This window comes from Anas platyrhynchos, chromosome 14, assembly GCF_047663525.1.
Source record: "Anas platyrhynchos isolate ZD024472 breed Pekin duck chromosome 14, IASCAAS_PekinDuck_T2T, whole genome shotgun sequence".
Classification (NCBI taxonomy): Eukaryota; Metazoa; Chordata; class Aves; order Anseriformes; family Anatidae; genus Anas; species Anas platyrhynchos.
The window spans coordinates 15,764,517-15,786,268 of record NC_092600.1 but is presented as its reverse complement, the minus strand read 5'-3'; the positions used below and the strand labels follow the sequence as shown (position 1 = coordinate 15,786,268).

Below are 21,752 nucleotides of genomic sequence, written 5' to 3'. Positions count from 1 at the left end.
TTCATGAGTTCATCTCCCTCAATGTCCCTATTTTCAAATTTTCCCATTTCTGCAAAACAAATCCTATGTATGCAGGCTCCCTCACTGCACAGCACACTGATCCATTCCTAGACAGTAAGAAATGAGTCCAAGCTTGCAACAGAAACATGAGACTATGCTGCAATTAAAGTGCATACCACAACAAACAGATATGAAAGCACTGCAAGAAGATGGCAACAACAACATTAACTTGCCTTTTTTATTTTTTTTACTGATTCAATTTGAATTCTTTAGTATTTTAGTATCTTTACCTATTTAGTGGATTCAAAACCAAAAGCTGATATAACCAATTCCACCACAAGGAAACTCAGACACAACAGAAGTGCAGCACCCAGACCTTGGAATTAATGCCTGACTGGAAGAAATAACAGCAGGTAAAATGGCAAAAAAGGTAAAAAAAAGTCAGTGCCTGTGCACTCTAATAGTTACTCTCTGTATGGACGGTTACCAGTACACAGGGACAAATAGGTAAATTGGTGTTGGGTCTCAGAAGTGCATGCTGACATGTCAGGAGGGCTCTGAAGTTGCGTGGTTTCTGGTGAGACTGCTTGGCTCCATCCTCACTGTGTTGCCCTGCCCTGGCCCTGTCTGTTCCGCCCGGCATCCCAGTCCTCCTGCCACATCCCCACAGCCAGCCCTGCAGCGTTTGTGTCCCAGACTCACTGCCAGCAACCCCAGGCTTTACCCCCACACATTCCTCACTTTCTCAGTCTCAACACTTTCATCAACCTGTTTCAAGTTCCTTTGTTCCTGGCCTTTCTCATCATATGCTTTGCTGTTTCTTCCCTTGAGTTCAGTCTTCTCTACCCAACAATTTCCCTATTGGGCCTGGCTAGTCTTTGTTCTTTCAAGTGTCAGTCTTGGCTCTATCAATAAGTCAATTCCTTCTTTGGAGAGCCACCACTTGGAGGGTCATGTAATTGGCTTTCACTCAGGAAGGTGTTGCACAACAAGCTTTAAAGAAGCAAAAAGGTAGCAGTAGTAGTCCCTGCACAACTGCTTTAAGGTGTACGAAATTCTTAGACAGAAACTGTCAGGAACTAATATCCTAAAATGTAGGCTGGGTCACAGCAAATGTTGACCCTAAAATACAAATTGAAGGAGACTGGTTTTGAGATGGACAATCAACAGGAAAATGTCAGACTAAAGAAGGGACAGTGAAAAGTGTGGTGAGGTGGGGAGTTACTGATCACTCTCCAGTACTGGCGGACATCAAACAAACCTGGCAGGCAACTTGTTGAAGCAAGCTTACTGTTTGAAGTGCTACACACAGGGCTGACACTGCCCTTGCTCCCAGTCCCTCATATTTGTGCAGGACAGCTGTCCTTTTCCACACATAAAACAAGCCAAACACTATCAATTGAGAGCAGGCAGACAGGGCCAGAGCTCAGGTCCCTCCAGCCCCATGTCCTGAGCCAATAAGAGCCAAAACTGCCCTGACCCAAACCTGCTGCTGTGACAAGTGTTTTTCTGACAATGTGCTTCCAAGCTCCCACAAGCCACAAGGCAGTGATTCTCAGAAGTGCGGCTGGTAGCTTTGGATTTAAACAATTCCCCGGTTTCTAGGTCATCCCTTGTCTTCAAGGTCAAGTCCATTCTGCACGTTCCCTGTCCATTACACATAATGCGGTGAAATGATTATATCATTCACTTACCAGCAAACCATGAAGTCATATGTTTTGGTATTTCTTTTTAGTAAATGCCTCCTGGTACTTAATGACTTGATTTCACAAAGGTATATGTGCAAAACTTGTCTGTGCTTATTCTCCCCTGCTTCTCTATAACATATGCTGCTTCCCCCCCCAGAAAAACACAAGAGAATCACTTTGTAAGCGGGGAATCTTTTGTATCATACACAGTCTCAGATCCTTATCTTTTGTTTCTTGTAACTCATTTTTCCTCAGTCAATTTGGCTGCTGCCATCAGCACCCAACTGAACATGAAGCTTTACAAAAAAAAGGAATTGCATTCTGTATGTTCTGACAACCTACTTTAAGAAATTATTAAAAATCATGCTTGGCATACAGCTTTCTAGCTTTCCTACTTTCCTTTATTTAATAATAAACATGCTTGTAATGAAGGCCTTCAGGATAATGCACCTCAGGGGAAGGTGGAATAGTGTAATGCAACAAATTCAGAGTCACGTGTGGCAGAGGTCAGCAGCAAGGGAAGATTAGCGTTATACGATGCTTGCTTTATGTCCCATGACAAGTGGGTTGCCTGTTTTGTGATAGCTTTTTAAAAACAAAAACAAATTTAGGACTTGGCAGCTTTGCTGGAGAAGGCTCTGCCTACCCATATTAATGAAAAAAGAAAGGAAGAGTAAAAGATCTTTAATTAATGTTGAAACACAGAGTAAAACGTATGCCATTGTTAATAACCATGTTAGAGTAACAGCTGTGTGTTTCAATTTTGTGGGACAGTTTGTCAGTCAAGGGTGCTTATCTGAAACAGTTTGGCTTGCAAAGAAATACTGAGTTATGTGGAAATACAAGTAGAAAGCTGTAACTGAAAGTAACTAACAAGCAAGGGAACTTGGAAAGGCCCCATGGGGAGCAGAGTAGGCACAGCACTTTAATACTAACATAAATATTCTGGATGGACTATAGTCTATAGGGGAAATGTTTCTTATGTGGAATGACTACTTGCAATGCTAGAAAGAAACAGGTAAATGAAAAATATACCATCTCAAATAATATCCCATAGGACTTCTGAGGTGTGATCTATGCAATAGCAACCCAGCAACAGTTTGTCAGTACCACACATACACCAAAAGAGGAATCTCGTCTCTAGTAAGAGTCAGATCTCTAGAAGATTATTGGGATCGGATCATGGGATTACAGGGTCCAAAAAGAACTGTTCAGGCAGTGCCACTACACAGACACCTCTTACACGAAGTGTCTGACTGAAAATCATTCATAGGGGATAAATCCCAAGGGAAATACACAGAAGCCACAACCCCTCAACTCCCTGTCTGAGAGTAAGAGATATGAGTCACAGCATATAGGGAAAATTTACTTGGCCTCACAGCTACAACATTACAGTGAGAGAGTATTATCCTGCCTATCACATCAAACCAAAAGACAGTCATTTTTCCATGTGTAGCTGGAACCTGACCTCTGAATGCATTATATAGTGAATAAGCACAGAGAAGACTCAGACAAACTGAATTTCTAAGCAGTATGACAGACGTCTGCATAAAACAGAACAGCTTTCTTGGTCAAAGGAATTTATGCCAGGATTTTTCTGAGAAAACACTGTGGCAGCATCTTCCATCTTTCCAGAAACATTTTTCCCTGTGAGAATATCCTTTACTCAAACTAGATGCAAGAATGAGTAATACCCTGCCCTTGTATTTAAGGTTAATTGATTGCCTTTTTATTTATTTATTTATTTATTTACCAGTACTTTTACAAAATGAATTAACTGTTTTACCAGTAGAAAAAAACTAGTATGTGATCAATGTCACTGATGTCACTCATTCTGATAGAACTACTTGAAATTTTTAGCATATTTTCCACAAAAATGAAATCTTCTCATGATTGACTCCATCAGAAAGTAAGCAATAGAAGTTTACATGAGGGTTAGCTCTCATTACACTTTGAACATAGCAGTCACCAATATTCCTTCTGCAGAACTACTCCCACCTGAAATGCTGTGTATTTGTAAAGGATATGTGCAGGATTAGAGTGATATTAGAAGTTTACATATGGGCAGAGACTCAAATAAGTACTACCTAACATACAAGAAATCTGCCAGATCTGTATCTTTAAATTACTTCATGTGATGTTCAATGGAACTAGAAGATTTGTAACCTCCAGGTTATGTAAGTTTCTCAGAATGTTATACGCATCTTGACTAGCTATCTCATCGTCTACCTTAAAGGCTCTCTGAGTTTTTCTTCACCTTCTGTTCTCCTAAGGAGCTCTCCTAAGTTGTTTTCACAAGTTACAGGGTTTAGAGGAAACTAGAGAAACTAGAAAGGAGACAGGATGGGGATACTCGTTGCTATTATAACCACAATACAGACTGGCATTTTCACCTGCTTTCTCACACAGAGGAGTGTTGCTGACAGCAGACTGCTGGAGCACACCAATTTCACTCTTCCTGCAGAGACTGCTCTTCATGTGACTCCGGCATGAAGCCACAAAGATGATCTGACCTCTGCTATCATTTTTAATGCTACCAAATAAAATTTTACAGTTCTTCTAAATCAGCACTAATTTGGGAGCAAATCTAAAACCAGTCTCTTCTCTGCCTCTTATTATGAATCACTGCAGCCACTCCTTCAAACTTGTACTTTGACTTGAATTGAAAGCAGGACCACACATTGAATGTTCTTAGCATGTCAAATACAACTTATATTTATATTTTAAGGATAATTTAAAGCTAACTTTCAGGGATAGAAAATCAAGTATTACATGCACATGCACATTTTATGTGCAGCCATATACTGGACACCAACACAACCAATACATTTTGAACTTTGTCAGGAGGCAAGTAAATAGGCATTCAGAACAGCTTGTGTATGAGTTTATACTTCCCGTAAATGTTTTGCATGCTCTAGATACATCCTCAACAATATGAATTTTAAGATGCTATTTGTTCCCTGCATTACTGTGCTAATATTTAATATGTATTTTCTATTGAAGTACACAGTCAGGAATAATAAGTTACCTCTGTTACACTGAGATAAAAATCCAAACAATTTTGAGGAGAATCTTAAATGATAAAATCAATTGATAAAGTCACTTAGAGGAATGGTGGTGTAGAGCAGATCACCAGCAATGAACATAGCATGTTGCCTTCATTGTCCACAACCCTTACATTCCTGTTAGTCATAACATAGTGGGCCAGGCTTCACATAAGCAATTCAACTTGTGCTTTAATGTCACTGAAAAATCAGTATTTCTACCACAACTAAAAGCTGAATGAGTGCACTGACTATAAACACATTTGAATCCATACTATGTAGCCTGTAAAAGCATGCTGGATGTTGGTAACCTCTGCACTACAAGCACCTAAACAGAAAAAGAACAGATTTGCATTCCTTATGGACTAACCAAAAGCAATTTGGTTACGGGCAACAGTACTTCAGAACCACCATAGTATGATGCTACGGACACAAAAATAGATTATTGCAATTCCTAAAGGCACTAAAAAGAAACAAGTCTGTAAAACAAGATTCACATCTTTCAACACACAAAAAAAGTCAGAAAAACGTTAAAGAATTAGAAATAACAAAATATGGCATACAAGAAATCAAAGATAAAATCAGCAGGGACAATCTGATCCAATGTCATACTTCATTGCAAATGAGAACTGCGAATTCACCAACCAAAGATAAAACAATCTCACTTCACAAAAACAAAAGGGGGACCGTCTATTTTTCTTTCCTGAGTATAGAACTATAATCCCAGACTTGTGAGATATAAACACAATCTGTATATAATATGCCAAGATCTTTATCTTGTTTTGAGGTAGGACAATTTTCAACAGTATCTTAATATACATTAAATACTTTAATCAAAAAAAAAAAAATGAAGGCAAAGAGGACAACTACAATATAACTAAACTGCTTACAACACAGTTCTCAAAACATGCATTTCTTTCACATCATGGACTAAAAACTGAGAGACATGACAAGGAATGGTGCATTACACTGGCACTTACATTTCCCAAATGTCCTCTGGTAGGTTAGCTGGAATTTCTGTTAAGCCCCTTCCTCGACAATCCACTACATTGTTGCTGCAGGTGCAGGCAGATGGGCAAGTGATGGAACTGGCACTGCATGATGGAGGTTCAGCCTGGGAACCTGAGACATAATGAAAACATTAAATGTTAGTTTTGAAAAATGATCGCCTGAAATTTTAACAATAAAATACATCAGGCTCCAAGTTTTCCAGATCTTTCCACTATACTAAGTAATAATTTATTTGGATTCAGTGAATATAATGTGTCATAAATCAACTGCAGAGAAAATGTATAAAAGATAACTGTGTTCTTATTCTTCCTCTGTTTCCACTCTATCAATATTTCTCCATCATGGACACTTCTTTGGTCTCCTCCATGATCAACCATATCAATTTATTCAAAGATTTAGAAAATAAGCCTAAAGATCAAGGGGTATTTCCAAAAGTTGTCTTTGACTTGAAGTTGCCATTACACTAATACTCCATGAGTACTTTTACATACTGAGAGAAGACTGTCATCAATAATGACTTCTGTTTTTGAATGATGTAACCTGTAATGGTAATTAATAACTGGAAATAGAAAACTATTTTTTTCAAGATTAGACAATGCAGTTAATGGAAACACAAAAAATGTTATAAAAAATTAAGTTCAACCCTTCATATCCTTGTTTAACCTAGTAACTACTGAAAGACAAGAAACTAGAGAACAAATGCTTAGCATAAGAATGTTGCTCTATATATGTTCTATTCCATCCATTAGACCAAAGTTTAACTGTGAATACGTTTTTCAAAACTGTAGCACTTTTATCAATTTTACTTAAATAGTTATGACTCTTAGGTTTAAAATTTTGATATACATACCCACTTAAACACAAAGAGAAGGTATTTTGCCACACTGGTTAATGCTATTGAGATGTGGAAGTTATTGACCTATTTATGGTGAATCACACTTTCAAATTATGTAAGACAAGAAACCTTAGGCATGTTTTTGAGCTATGACCAGACACAGAGGACTGAGTGTGAATGCTTGTGTTGGAAAGAAGTGTCCTAAAAACCTAACAGAAAAAGGAAAAAAAAAAGGTTCTTTTCTAGATCACATAGATTATAATCACAAAACATAATCCGTCTTTTGGCTAGAAGAACAAAATAATTTCAGTTGTCAAATAACAAATACACGTGAAAACATGGGAAGCTAAGCATAAAGCCTGGGCTCTATTTTGGAAAAGAACCACAATTGATACTTTCATAACTTAAAACTGGAGGTGGCAAAGTCAAAAAAATATCCGTTTACATTGATTAAAAATCCAATATCATTATGACAATATTACATATATACACACTGGTTTAGCCCTGTGTACATCTAAGTCAACTCATTATACAGCAAACATACATATGCATATATTCATAAAAAATCTGAATATAATACAAACAACTGATAGGTAGCAAAGATATTTGGGGAATATTTTGGGAAGAATAAGATCTTAACATAGATGGTTCAAATGTTGCTGGCAGACTGTCCAACATTTTATGGAACACCATAAGTCCAGCAAAGTTAGTTCCAATGTGTGTTGTTGTAAACTAGTACCTGAAAGATTGTGCTACTTAAATGTTCCTATTTGTCAACATCAGAAGTCAACATCAGGAAGTCATTTAGTCACTCCTATAACTATCATGACTTTGAAATGTAGGTACAGTTTGAAAAGATGTCAACTGAAAACTTCTAAAGGCTAACTTTATACTTGCAGAGGGAGCCCTCCTGGAAAGCAAAAGACAATTACTGCAAAATCATGCCTTTGAAACAATAAATTCTTTTGTAGATTTGTTTCCATTTGTCTATCTGCATTTCCCTTAGTTCAAGCAAGTGATTATCCCTTTAAATATTATTTTGTAGCCAGGGATGACAGGGTTGGTTTATATTAAAATATGCTATTGAGTTTCAGTATAAGATAACCATTTTTAACTGTGAGGGTGGTCAGGCCCTGGCACAGGCTGCCCAGAGAAGCTGTGGATGCCCCATCCCTGGAAGAGCTCAAGGCCAGGCTGGATGGGGCTTTGGGCAACATGGTGTGGTAGGAAGTGTCCTCTGGCAGGGGGTTGGGACTGGGTGGGCTTTAGGATCCCTTCCAACCCCAACCATTGTGTGATTTCAACTATGTATGAAATGTTGTCAAGTTATACTACTGGGTTTGATTTTTTTTCTTTGGTCATCATCAGACTTTCTATCAGGACAGTAAAAGAAGAATGTGGGTTTCAAAGCATTGTATGTTTTAAATATAGCTTTTATTATTACTAATCAGAGCCATGAGTGACTCTATTTTGGCAGACCAGACCTCAGAACTCTGATTCAGGTTCTAGAGATTCTATTTCCAAAGGTGGCAACCATCTTCAAAAAAAAAAAAAAGAAAAATATGGATCTCAGGGGACATTTATGGCATGGGTAAGAGTCCAATTCATCTGTCATGAAAAAGTGCAGCTGCTTTCATCATGAGTCTTGGGTCTGTCTTCTGGCCATAAAATGCAGGGCAGACATATCATCATCGTGAATTAACAGAATTCCTTTAAAATTAGCAGAGCTCTACTGCATATCACCAAAAGCACTGCCAGCTCTGCCTTTCACTCAGTCCAAGGTTTCTACAAGATTTTAAATGTGAATGCTTCTAGAAATAGTTTATATTGCCTCCAAATGAGCACAGGCCTCTGTTATCTTTGCGTAAGAACAAAAGATTTGTTTTTACAACGTGATCACACATATTTTACTTATCCTCTCTGTCTGTCTGCACTGCAGTGTGATGTCCAAACCAGAAATAATGAGGGAAGTGCAAACGAGCTTTTGCAAGCTTTCATGGACTGGGCCAAACGCTCCAAGTGGGAAGGAACTCTTCAGAGCTATCTTTGAGCCCTGGCAGGCAAAAAGAAAGTTGGCACCCAACCTTTATCATACATGATAGATATGCTTTCTGAGGAGGCTTTGTAATGAGTGTAAAATGCATTTTGCAGTTAGACCACTACAACATATCACTGTGGGTTTACATAGTAATATACTACTTTTTCATTAGGGCACAACATCAAAAACAAACAAAATCTCCTGAAATGCTGCCAGTTGGAGTTTTAAGAGTCTGTTCCTGACTCTACTATATCTAACTCAACATCTAATAGAAAATCCAGTGGAGCTCAGCTCATCACCTCCACAGTTCGTGTGACACAGTGTTGCAGAGTGCTCTATATTAATGGAACACTTTGAAAGGAGATTATATTAGGCACTCTAAAAAGCACAGCAAAAGACAGAAGCACCAGTCTTCCTTTCACAGAAAACACATACCAACAATGACAAGGTGCTAATTAATGTCCTTCTACCGTTAAGTATCATGGAACTTTCCAGCGATTTTTTGAATGGAAAGGTCAAAAGTTAGGTCAGAACATTATTTGTGCTGGCCACTAAACTTTTCACATCCTCTTCAAACGCACACCTGATATCTAATTGAATAAAGCCAATAGGAGGCCTTCTATTTATCCTGAATTTCACAGAATCACAGAATTTCTAGGTTGGAAGAGACCTCAAGATCATCGAGTCCAACCTCTAACCTAACACTAACAGTCCCCACTAAACCATATCCCTAAGCTCTACATCTAAACGTCTTTTAAAGACCTCCAGGAATGGTGACTCCACCACTTCCCTGGGCAGCCCATTCCAATGCCTAACAAAGCCAAGACCATTTCAAATTTGAAGCCAAGACCATTTACTTCTGCTTTTCCACTACGAAAGAGGAACTTCCTTGTGAACAGAATTCTGATTTATGGCTACTGAGAAAAAATAAAACAAAACAAATCAAAGAAAAAAAAATAAAAAACAAACAAAAAAATCACCAATTAGTTAACCATGGAGGTACATAGAATTAAAACAGAGAGAAAAAGCTGTATATATATGTGTGTGTGCATATATATATATATATTAGTGCAGGTGGAACTAAAATTAGATGAAAAAATAGCATTGAAGATGTGTAATGCTATAGGATCTAACCATCTGCTGAAGGAAAAACTAAAGCAAAAAGTAAAGAAAGAGGCTGTCCTTATGTGGACCCTCTACTTCTACACATAACGAGTGATTATTTTTTTCATTTCACTTAAATTAGCATGGAAAAATTAATATTTTTATAAAATTAATTTGTTATTATAAGCTTGAATTCTTTGAGTGCTCCAAAAAGTTCAGTACTCCTGTCACTGTTGACTGACATTTTATGTTTAGTGTAAAAATACTTCTGATTCCATACTGAATGCAGCCCTACATATTTGGTGAAACTCTTTCTTCTTCATAAACAAAATATGATGTAGACTGTAAATTTCCAAAAACTTCAGTGGAATAAAAAGACTTTGGAAATAAATTGCCAATAATTACCATCAAATGGTAATAACAATTGACATGAATTGTTAAAACACTCCTAAGAGTTTTGTTATGTTTTGTAATATTTTTCTTTTGCAAAGGACAAAATACATATTGCAGATGAACACTCAGCAGGCATCTAGCCCCTATTCCATCAGATCTTACAAAAACAGTAAACTGTTAAGGTAAAGATTTCTTGAATAATGCTGCAAATGGTATTCAAATTTTGATTTGGGTTTAACTACTTCCATTAAATTAGGATCTAGGCTTAGCTCCACAACAGATCTACAGAATTAAAGCACCAAAAACTCCACAAGAGTGTTACCAGTTTTATGTTTGTATAGATGTGGAGAGATGGTCAAAAAACAAGTCTATGTAAGCTACAGAATTTGAAGTACAGAAAATTAAACTCTGGATATGGTTTCCATAATTATACAGAGGATAAGAATAATGACAGATCAAGGGCACCGGTAAGAATATCTGAAATCTAAAAATGCACTTTACTTTTGCTGCCAATACTTCCTTAAAAGAAAAGGCCTGGGAAAAGCATAAGTATTTTAGGATTCCTGTTGGTGTCCCTCACAGTTGTAGTGAACTCCCTACTGTGTGGATGCAAAGAAAAAAAAAAAAAGAAACAGTGATGGACAAGCCAGCTGCATTTATACAATTTCCTTTCTGAAGTTCTTACTATCTGTCATCTTACAATTTCAGATTTTTTCTCAGTTACAAAGTTCAACTTTTTTTATATTTTTCTCTAATACTTAACAATCACCAACTCAATTACACCCTTTGTTAAAAGAAAAAAACACTAACAGAATGTGGAAGCTAGGATAAGATCCCCATTAAAAAAAATTACTATGTTCTTTGAGTCTGATGTAATGGAATGATAGCTTCAATGATTATGGTAGTTAATATCTGGCATGCCATTAGCCTGCACCATTTTACAGACTGTGGGTTAGGGGGAGAGACGGATGGGGGAGAGACTTAGAACCCAGCAGTTTACAGAGGAATTAAGTGCTCTTTTCAAATAAGCATCTCATTGGCCTCTAGCCTTTTAAGAGCAGCAAATAGATTGATATTACAATTAGAATAGAATGGTTATGGAGCATAAATAAAGAAAGTTTAAATGTCACAACCATTTAAAATAAATTTTGCGATGACTAAATAAACTAAATAATCTCATTTGCACTGACACCCAATTATGGCACACTAAGTAGTGTACTTCATTACCTTCTTACCTGTCCAATTAGCTTTGTAGCACTTCCTTTCTATTTGAAAAATGCTAGTTATTTGTAAAACAGTATTGATGGATTTCAAGAAAAATAGGCTGATAGGTCTGATAGGATTTACTGGTTATAACTCTGTGGTGACTTTAAATCTTTTTAAGTATGGCAGACATGAAATTATTGATCATCAAACAAAACAGTACAAGTACTGCAGCTCCATGGATATATTATGACCTTTTGTGGTTTAATTAAATAACCCACTGGAACTTCTTATAATGCTGGGACATTTGAAATCAATTAATACTACATGAGCTTTTACTAGACTCTAGTAATACATCCTCAAAAAGATACCTAAAACAGATACATTGCTCCTGAATAGTACTTACATCCCAGCGTTAAAATACAATTTAATGTCCTGCAGAGAAATATTGGGAAGTCAATCACAACTAACTGTCTGTAAATTTAACATTCATTGTATTGCTCCATCACAAATACTCCAACAACAGAGAAAAAAAATAAATGTACAAATGTGTTTATTCTACAGGAATATGCAGTAAATGGTTTATGCAGATGTTTCCATCCATGGTTGTTCAACAGCTTTTCACTGAGCATAGCGTTAATTATTTATGATTAGTGACTTAGGCCCCTGATTGATGATGTTAAATACTGTCAAGTTCATGGTATGCAAAAATGCACTTGTCATGAATATTCATCATCTGATTCAAGTTCACTGTTTTGCTGAACATTCCCAAAGAGTACATTTATCTGTTAAAAAATCATAGCACATAAACAGCAACTGTTCTGTAGGCGCAGTCAACGCCAATTGGTTTACAAACAAATACTGCAGAATACAAAAGAAAATATCCAACTGTTGCAAAAGGAAGGCCTGGTGTAATGAATGAAATCTATTTTATTCTACCAAAAAAAACCAAACACAACCAAACTTATTTTGCAGGTTTCAAGATGCCTTGGTAAATTAACACCACTGAAAATCAGACCTTACATCATAGTATCTTACCTTGCACTACTAATATTTGCAATTATTTTATTAACATTGATGGCCCCAGGATTGCATCAATTATTTCTAAACAAAATGGAAAAATGTAGGACAAAGAAGTAGCCTGACCTGTAACAACTGAGGTCTAAAATGTGATTTGTTCCTTCTGAAGAATTAGTAAAACTGCAACAGAATCTGTGAGACAACTTAAGTAATTTCCGAACTATGTCAAAAGTTATTTTTCTCCCAGGGAAGTTTATTCTGTTTAAGTTTTCTACAGAGGAGACTCAAAAGCTGAAGTCCTAAATGTCTCCTACTCACTGAGCCTCTCTGAGCCTTTCTTTGAATATCTTTCTCCAGTCAGGTAACGCAGGCATTTTTTCCTAAAAGCAGCCATTACTCAACTTTCTGATTCTTGCACCCTGAGGAAAGCTGCTAGCATGTATTTTGCTCTCTAGGTTTATATACATACTATTTGGTCTTCCAAAGTAAACTAAAGGCAAAAGAAATACTGCTACAACAAAGTCTTAAAAGATGTAGTGATTCTGCAGTCCAAAAGGCATACATGCACAGTAATCTGATTTAAACGTATTCCGCAACTTGTGTCAGCAGTCTGGAAGGTGCATACAAAGTGACATTTAAAAATAGGTCCGGAAATGATACAGTGACCTTATAAATATATTCAGGCATAAAAAGGAAGAGGACGAGAAATTATTTAAGCAAAAGGATAATAGCAAGGTCAAATGATAGATAATGTTCATGATCAAATGTAAGTCTATAAAGGGAATACTGTCCTCGAATAGCCTAATGGTGATAGGTTATCAGCATTAGAGAACCTGAACTACTTCATGATGAAGTTTGACAAAGTTATTGAATGGATAGGAAGAGTTTAAGACTGTATTTTGAGGCCCTGTGGCTTGATTTGCAGGTATTTGAAAAGGAGTTTAAAACAAGACTTGATTTTGTTTGACCATGTATTTGTCTTTGCTTCCTGGGCCCCAGTGTCCTGCCACAGGTAATAGTGCACTTTCCCTGCCTCAACACTAAAACTGTTCTCTTCAAGAACAGGAGAAAGATGGGATTCACTTTCATCAGGAGCATGACAGACTGACACAGCTAGACGGGGGACATTGGGCTGAATGTGACACTGCTCCTAAAAATGACATCTGAGCAGTCCAGTGGTACCCATCTGTGGGTACATCACTCAGCACACGATGCATTTCCATTGTATAGCAAAATATTATTATCACACTGGTAATAAATCAAGCCACTGGTTTTAGAGCAACAGTGCAAAAGCCAAATGAATGAGTAACTATACCTAAATCTGCTATCTTTAAACAAGTATCTAAGAACTACACATACTGCTCTGGGGAAAGAGAATTCCAGACCAAAGGTCATCATACTTACAAGATGGACACAAAATTGCGCGGCAGTAAAACTAAATTTACTGTAAACATATAGCCAGTTTTCAGCTTTGCCCTTCAAAGCAATTTTAAGTGCCTGAATAAACGTTTTTTTAACCCTTAGATTTGCAGGATGGTCCCCCAAGTAAATAATACCATATGTAGCATCTTCATATGAAACAATCCAAGAAGTAGATTCTTAAAGCACAAGACAATTTAACTGCTAATGCTACAGTAAATTTAAATTGGTAATACAAAACTTAATAGAAACAAGACACCAAATTCAGGTAAACAGCAATGAATATATTGGCAAAACCCCTAGATGATTTCATTTCAGGAGCAGCTAACAAACGCATAGTATTGAAATGTTTCCTTACATTAGGTCTCAATGTTAGTTTGTGGTACAAAATTATAAGAGCAGATAAAAATTCTGTCAGAGTTCCACAAAAAGGTTCTATGAACAGATTCAAAGCACTTTTTTTTCCCACAAAAGTCTTTAAAAGTCAAACAATACTGAAAGTTCTGCATAGACTGCACTGTAAAAGCCCTTATTGAATCTTCTGATGGTCACAAAAAAGCATGAAATAACAGTGAGAAAAAAGATGTCAGTTGGCTATTATGACTCATGGGTCACTCTTTGGGAATGAGGTCAAAGCTAGACAAAATGCTTAAGCTCATTTCTAAAAGCAATAAAATAAATTGTACAGTGGGGATGTCCCACACGGCAAAGGTGACCGTTCACACACACAGAGGGAAAAGGCCTCTCTTCCCACTTTGCTTATCCAGCTTCCTGTGACCACCGCGACTACAGGCCATTAGTCTCTGCATGAGCTGGGGCAGGCTGCTTGGAGAGAAACCACCCCATTCCCTCCGGGAATCACCTCTGGCCAGCACTTGCAAAATCTGCATCATTAGGAAATATTCCTCCCCCCTTTTTAGTTTCCAGGGAGCACCAATCTTCCACGCTGGCAGTGCCTCTGTGTCCCATGTTGAAAGGCGCAGACCCGCTGCTAATTATGCAGATACACCATTGCACAGTCTTTTAAATAGGAACAGATGGAGGGGAGTTCCCCTCTCCACACACTTTTCCTTTGGCATTTTCTGAATGTTCTCATTAAGATACTAAGCTTGAGGAGTGCTATTTTATTAGTTGCTCATTGTTGGTTTTCTCCTCAACAATCTGCTATGAAGTTATTATGAGAAAACGGGAGCAAGACAAGCTACTGAGTTTTGTGGTCTGGGCCAGAGAGTAACAGCTATATTTTAAGACTGTTTGACCTCACCTAAACAAATAAATCTGCTTCCTCATTACAGCTTCCAGTCTGCATTAAGCAGCAGGAAGCTAACATATTTTCCTCTTTTTTATACCTCAGCTGCAGTTCCACCGCACGGATCAGAAACTCTAGATCTTCAACTGAGATTTCAATCAATCCAGGATTTTCTTAAATTCAGTATCAGAAATCACCATACACATGGCTCTGGTAAGTATTTCTCTCTTGCACCAGCTTCATAATGTAATTCTTAATGAACTTGAACTGATTCAATTCAGAATTAAGCATCTTGATTTTTATCAGTTTATTTTAGATTCTCTGAATGGGAACTAAGGTTCAAGAACCAAATAAAATGATTTACAATGAAAAAGAGAATGGTGTATGGATTCAACTTCCTTCTTTGCATCATTAATGAAGAAACTATATTAGAAAAATACTTGAAATTATACATTTTAAACATAAATTTTGCTAAATTCCATACTGCAAGATATATAGGAAAGATCACTTCCCCATTAATTTCAAAATTTTAGAACCTGATGATAACCTGGTGATTCCTATACCAGAAAAGCATGATTTCATTAATTGTTGGAAATAAACATTTCTGTTCTGTTCTAGGAAATCTTAACCAGTCCTCATACTCCACTGTAAATGCTGCCCACTGCAAAATACCTGAAGGTACTGGCAGAAGTAAAACAAATCTGTACCAACATGCTCCTTCAGGGCCAACACCAACACCAACATACTGCCTCAGAACTGGCAGTAACAGTATGGTGGAAAAATCAGCTTCTTCCCAACAGCCACCAAATCAACCCACAATCTTTCTGCTTATTTACCCTCCTGCAAGCAACCAGTTGAGTACTGACTCCATTCAAATGAGCTGTTCTGGATGCATCTAGCCGAGGAAAGCAGTGGTTGAAACATGCTACCCATCTACACATTATAACTCTACAGGGCGAGTTATAATGCTTTCTGAATGCATCTGCTTTATTCTTGGATATGCAGTTCAGGTGCATATTTATTTTCTCATGCATATACTCAAGAAAACCAAAGTGATTGAACACTAAGAAAACTCAGATGGGTCAATCAGTTGGTCCTGCACAGAGCACTGAAAAGATCAAGGTGCTGCTGATGTTGTTACTTCATGAATGCCCTGCTTCAGTTTGCAAAGCTTTACAGATGCACAAATGCAAGTGAGAAAACACTTAATCACTTACATAACTGATCAATATGTAAATTAATTTCAACGTCAATAAGTAAAGAGCAGGTGAAAGAAAAATAAGGGAGCCATAATTTGCTTGACTCTTTGATTGTGCCGAACTCATGAGAGAGGAAAGTGAAATAAAATTACTATCCTAAGGGGGTTGGGAGAGAGGAAGCAGAATAGGACAAAGAGACAGAGAGACCAGTTCAGCAGTGAAACATCTGAACATGTCAAAGAAGCATGATTTTCATCTGAGCAAAAAAATGGAAGGCTCTAAGAGGTACTAAGAATAAGCCAGCAAGCTCAGATCAGCAAGGTCAGATGCTTCTTTGCTAATTAAGGGAATATAAAAGCAAGCAGTTCTCAAGCATCACAATGCAGTAAGTATTCTGACTGGCATCAAGTCTTTGCCTAGCATACCCTTTTTCTTGCAACAGCAATGATGCAATTGCAATGTTAGGGCAGTGAAAGAGAACAGAAATATCCCATGCTATCTGCAGCTCATCAGCTGGGGCATTCATCGCATGGTGCCACATGCATCATAAGTTGCCACTTGTAGGAGACTGGCTCACCAACACTTCCCAGAGTTCAAAAACCACCTGCGAAGGAGAAAGCATATGTGTGGAGATTTCTTTGGGAGCAGATGGCTTTAAGACAAAGGCCCAGGAAGGCTGCTCTGTCTAGGGTGGCTCTAGAGGAGAGAGACTCCTACAAGGAGAGGCAACTTGCTGAAAAAGCCAGCCAGCGGCTCTGGCACTGCCAGAAGCACCCAGTGCTCTTCCCAGTGGTGAGGGGCTGCCTAGTCCCAACCCTGCTCAGTTCTGTTAATGACCTTTTTCCCTGCCTCCTATGCAACACAAATACAATTAGCCATATTTGCAAACCTTTCTCCAGGCCACTGAACACTATTTAATCCTACACATTTACCTACAGTTCTGAGCCAAATGCTCACGGGCATGACCAAGTGAATAGCTTTTCCACTGCTCACAATTTGCCTACAAGTGTCATTTGAGTTAACATTTCTATAATTTATGTGCAGAGCTGAAGAATATTATTTGAAAAAAAAAAAAAAAAAAGACTTTGAATTCACAGCGTATTGGCACGTAACTCTGACTTCAGCAATGTTTTCCTGAGAGACCTTGTACCTAATGCTTATAAACATCTCCATACAGGACCAGTAGCATTGTGTCCAGAAGGAATCAAAAAACTTGGTTTCCAGTTGTAGCACAGCTCTATCAGTGTTTCACATTTTCTTTTCCAACTTAAATTATTCTTTGGTATGTAGCATTTAAACTTTTTACTTTTTTTTTTTTTTTAAGCAACATTTGTTGTAAAGGTATGTAAAAAAAGTATTTTTTACATAGTGTTCAAAGAAAAATCACAAATCGGTTTTTAAAGGATATATGTGTATATATATATACATACACACATATATGGCCAGGCTGAAAAACCGGAAGATACATATATACACACACACACATATTTCTTTCCCTACATTATTTCATTCTCCTCTTTCTTCTTTGAAGACTGCACCAGTACAAACTTTGAACTGGAATGCTCTGATGAACCCCATTTTACAATGGAGGAAAAAATGAGACTTTTCTTTTCCTGTGATGATATTTCCACTGCCATAAAAAATACAAGCACTTGAAATGCTGAGCCTGTACTAAAACAGAGTAGTTCACTACACTGTATTTCAGCACTTCATAAGTATGATGCAAAGAAGCTTTCACTGCCAGCTTGAGGCTAGTTATGGTGATTCATATAATCTTAAATTGTATAAAAATCCTTTGCAGAGGGACAAGTTCAGTTCACCATTCACCTCCTGTCCTAGTCTAACTTCATAGTCAAACATGAACAAATTAAGCTGTAAAATCAGGAATAAGACCCATAATAAGGAGCAGGAAAGATTTATATCCTCTTTAAACTGGTTATCCATGTAGGATTTTGTGCAAGTAGCAGTTACTAAGCTGAGTTCCCTACTAAATCCTATACTAAAATGAGCTCTTCAAAAGTATTGCTTTTTCAGTATATGTAATTTCCCAGATGAAGGCTAAGGGATACAGCTGATGAACTGTCTCACTGGAAGCTTCTTTCCTTTAATTTTTATTAATTTATGTTTTAATAAAAAAGCAGGGCAATTTTCAGAGTTCTTTTTTTACATTCCTGGTTGAACAGGCAACTGAACTGTTAAACAACCTCTTCTCTTTTGGAAGTCATAGTCTGCCTAGAAAAGTCCATTTAGATCAGTTCTGTCTATGTTACATTTCTCATTCAGCAGTTATTATCTCCTCTTGATTTAAACCATTTTTTTTTTCTTTCAGATCACTATATCATAAATCCAAATAACTGAACGCATGCCCCATCTGAAACTTCATTTCATAAGACAGACATGCTATGGTTATCCCTTTGGTAAAATGAGAGTCTACTAATAGCTCAATTCATTTATCCATTTATTTTTATCCTTCCTCTCCTCATATTGCTAACTTTCTCAAGTTTTCTTTTAGTTCAGCTCTCAATGTGTTGGTTTTTTTTTTTTTTTTTCATTTGTTTTTGGTTTTTAATATATTTTTCAGATATTCTGGGCATCTTCAAATGTCCATAAATACACAGAAGTTGCTCAGCACTCTTGAAAATCAGGCCACAAAAATCACTGGTGCACAACTTCATTTTCCACATGTCCATAGCACTTCCTGCAAATGTCCAGGGCTGGACATTAATTTAGCATCTATGATATAATTAAGCTCGAGATCAAAGCTTCTCAAAGTGTCACCAATTCTCTCTTTCTTTGTAAGTGAAGACAATCATGTAAGTGAAAAGACTTCACATGTAAGTGAAACTATTCACAAAAGACAGCCAACCTCTGCATCAAGAGGATACTGCTTCAGGGAGCAGACACTTAGATGGCAACAGACAAGTAAACAAAAACAAGCATACAAGAGCAAAACAAATTAAGAAGCCTGTCACATAGTTATTATATTTACTAACTTTTGAAAGAGTTACATGTTTACATATATACCTAAAAAAAATTGGTAAGTCAAGTCAGTCAGTATATCTTTTTGTAGGTTCTTTAATATCAGGTATAGTACGTTTAAGTACAACAAAACTTCCCTACAGACTAAATTCTTTTGTCTTTAACTCAAGTATCCAAGATGAGCCGTGGGGTTTTCAGGCTTATTATGCCAAAACTTGCTACTTGCTAAGTTGTTATTTATTTTGATTGACTAATCTATAGGGAATTAATTTAAAATATACATTAGGAGGTATCTATCCTCTACAGATGCTTACACAGGCTTGACACCAATACAGCTGCTGAGTGTTCATGTGGTAAACCTCCACGCTCATCTTCTGTTTGATCCAGGTCAGTGTTTGCAGGTGTAATTTTTAGTGACAGAAGTGACCATAACTGTATCTCTTTCTTCCCTATTTCATACTGCTTTCATGCATTAGGCTTATCTCTTAAGCCCACAAAGCGCTTGGCTAGCCTGACTGCTGTCACCACCAGTAGCTCTGGATAGCAGACAAATGGTGTATGCTTCTGTGCATCTTGTAATGTCTCTATCTCACTCGCAGGCTGTAGGCTTGCAAATTTTACCATTTTGCCTGCAAAACCGTCTCTAAGCTTGTGTCCAATATCTTCCCTTCTTTTTTACAGCATACATACTGCCATGCCTTTTCTCTGCCAGATCTGTTCCTTTCAGCCAAATTTCAATATTTCTTTTTCCAATTTTATACTTTTTTCCTTATATAAGAAAATGCATTTCTATCACAAAGCCAACTGCAGATCCGGAGAATTGATGAATAGGCCCAATATATAGACACATGGTTTGTGAGTTGGCCATGTTTATCTACAAGGAAACTTGTAGAACTGTGAAATGCTTTGGCTGCTGAAGAACCTTCCTCCTTCAGCCCCTGGTATAAAATCTGCCCCTGCTACTCCATAATGCATTCATATATCAACAGACTGATTAGAATTTTTTATTTCCTTTCCTTTTTTATTCAGCTGTTGAGCTCTTCCCTTGAGAAATACTAAATTATCTCCACTTAGCTGACTTCTCATGTTGATATTATTGCCAATACAGAAATAAAACATAATTTGAGAAATGAATTATTAACTGGAATCCAATAATTCACATAAAGCTGAAAAAAATAACAACTTGATCTATTATCATACAGTTTACCTATGATCAAAACAAAACAGCATTACTACAGAATGGCATTCAAATGCAACATAATAATTTTCCATTCACTGTTTTTATGTGAATATGAATATAAAAGCTGATAGATAAATGAATAATTGGTATCATTACCAGAGCAGACAAAGTCCTTCTTCTGAACCTCCGCCACAAGAAAACCCCGCAGGTTGACAGGCGCCAAGCAGAACGTGAACTGCCCGATGGTGCGCCGCTGCCGCAGCCAGTCAGACAGCCAAGCCAGGTGGCAGTCGCAGTGCAGGAAGTTGGAATGGAGCCGCCTGCAACAGAGGGAAGCACCCCAAAGTTACCAGCAGTGCTTTAACAGAAGGCACAAAACACAGGAAACAAGTAGAAATCTGTCTGCTCTTCTCTACAGTGTAAAAAAGGTCATTGCAGGTTACTGGTTCCAGCTCACTCAGGTGGCCAATGTCTACTTTGCCATATAATATACAAGAAAATGCCCACATAAAAATTGGAACTATTTTTTATAATCATATAATCTTGACCATTCTGGAGAAAAGAACAAACTGAATTTAGGAAGCTTACAAGTAATCACTTTGCCTGTGATTTCATATCAGAAATAACTGCATGAATGAGATAGCTCTGGGTGAATTAAAAGGATGACTTGAATAAACAAGAAGGCCAGGCTGAAAAACAGGAAGATAGGTAATTCTTCTGTCTTCTCCCTCCTTTTAAAATAAATAAGAAATAAATAAGAAATAATAATTAATAAAAAAAACAACAACAACAAAAAAAAAAAAAAAAAAAAAAAAAAAAAAAAAAAAAAACAGAAAGTCCCCAGAGGCTATTGAGATGTTGCATGATCTTGTGTTGCCTGTAAAAATTCAGCAATGCCCCTTTTAGTGTGGCAATTTAAGTCAAGTATTCAGATTCCAGACAGGAACTTTCAACTCCTGATGAAGAAGGGGCCCATGACAGGGTCGTGGCACACGGACGTGCATGGACCTGCGGCTCCCTTCCCAGCTTCACGCCTGGCACTGGAGACTTCCAGAAGCCTTTTCACATTGAAAAAATAAATAAATCTGCAAAATCATGAGTGAATCTGGTACTTTTAATAGCTACCAAACTTTAGGTCAAAACAAAAGCCCAGGACATTAATTATTTCATTGCTTGTAATGAGTCATGCATTTGCACCGTTATAGCAAAGCTGAAATGATAAAACAGATGGAAAATCCTGTCAGAAATGGTTAGACAAAGCATTATTCACTCATATTACAGGCATTACATTAAAAAAAAAACAACAAAAAAACACAATTGGTGTGCACAGGATTGAGCTTTATCCATCCACCAAAGAAATTAGCTGTCTATCTGTGAGATCTCCATACGG

The 21,752-nt window shown here is 37.3% G+C and overlaps 1 protein-coding gene across 6 annotated transcripts in view; it reads right to left on the bottom strand.

Moving 5' to 3' along the window:
* Positions 1-21,752, bottom strand: part of SLIT3 (slit guidance ligand 3) — a 515,831-nt gene that overhangs the window by 179,427 nt on the left and 314,652 nt on the right. For all 6 annotated transcript variants that reach the window (XM_027468588.3, XM_027468587.3, XM_027468585.3 and 3 more), the window contains 2 exons: positions 20,519-20,682; positions 5,713-5,854 (listed from right to left, as the gene is read on the bottom strand). In XM_027468588.3, coding sequence (XP_027324389.1) covers positions 5,713-5,854; positions 20,519-20,682 — 306 coding nt within the window. The remainder of the gene's footprint in view (positions 1-5,712; positions 5,855-20,518; positions 20,683-21,752) is intronic.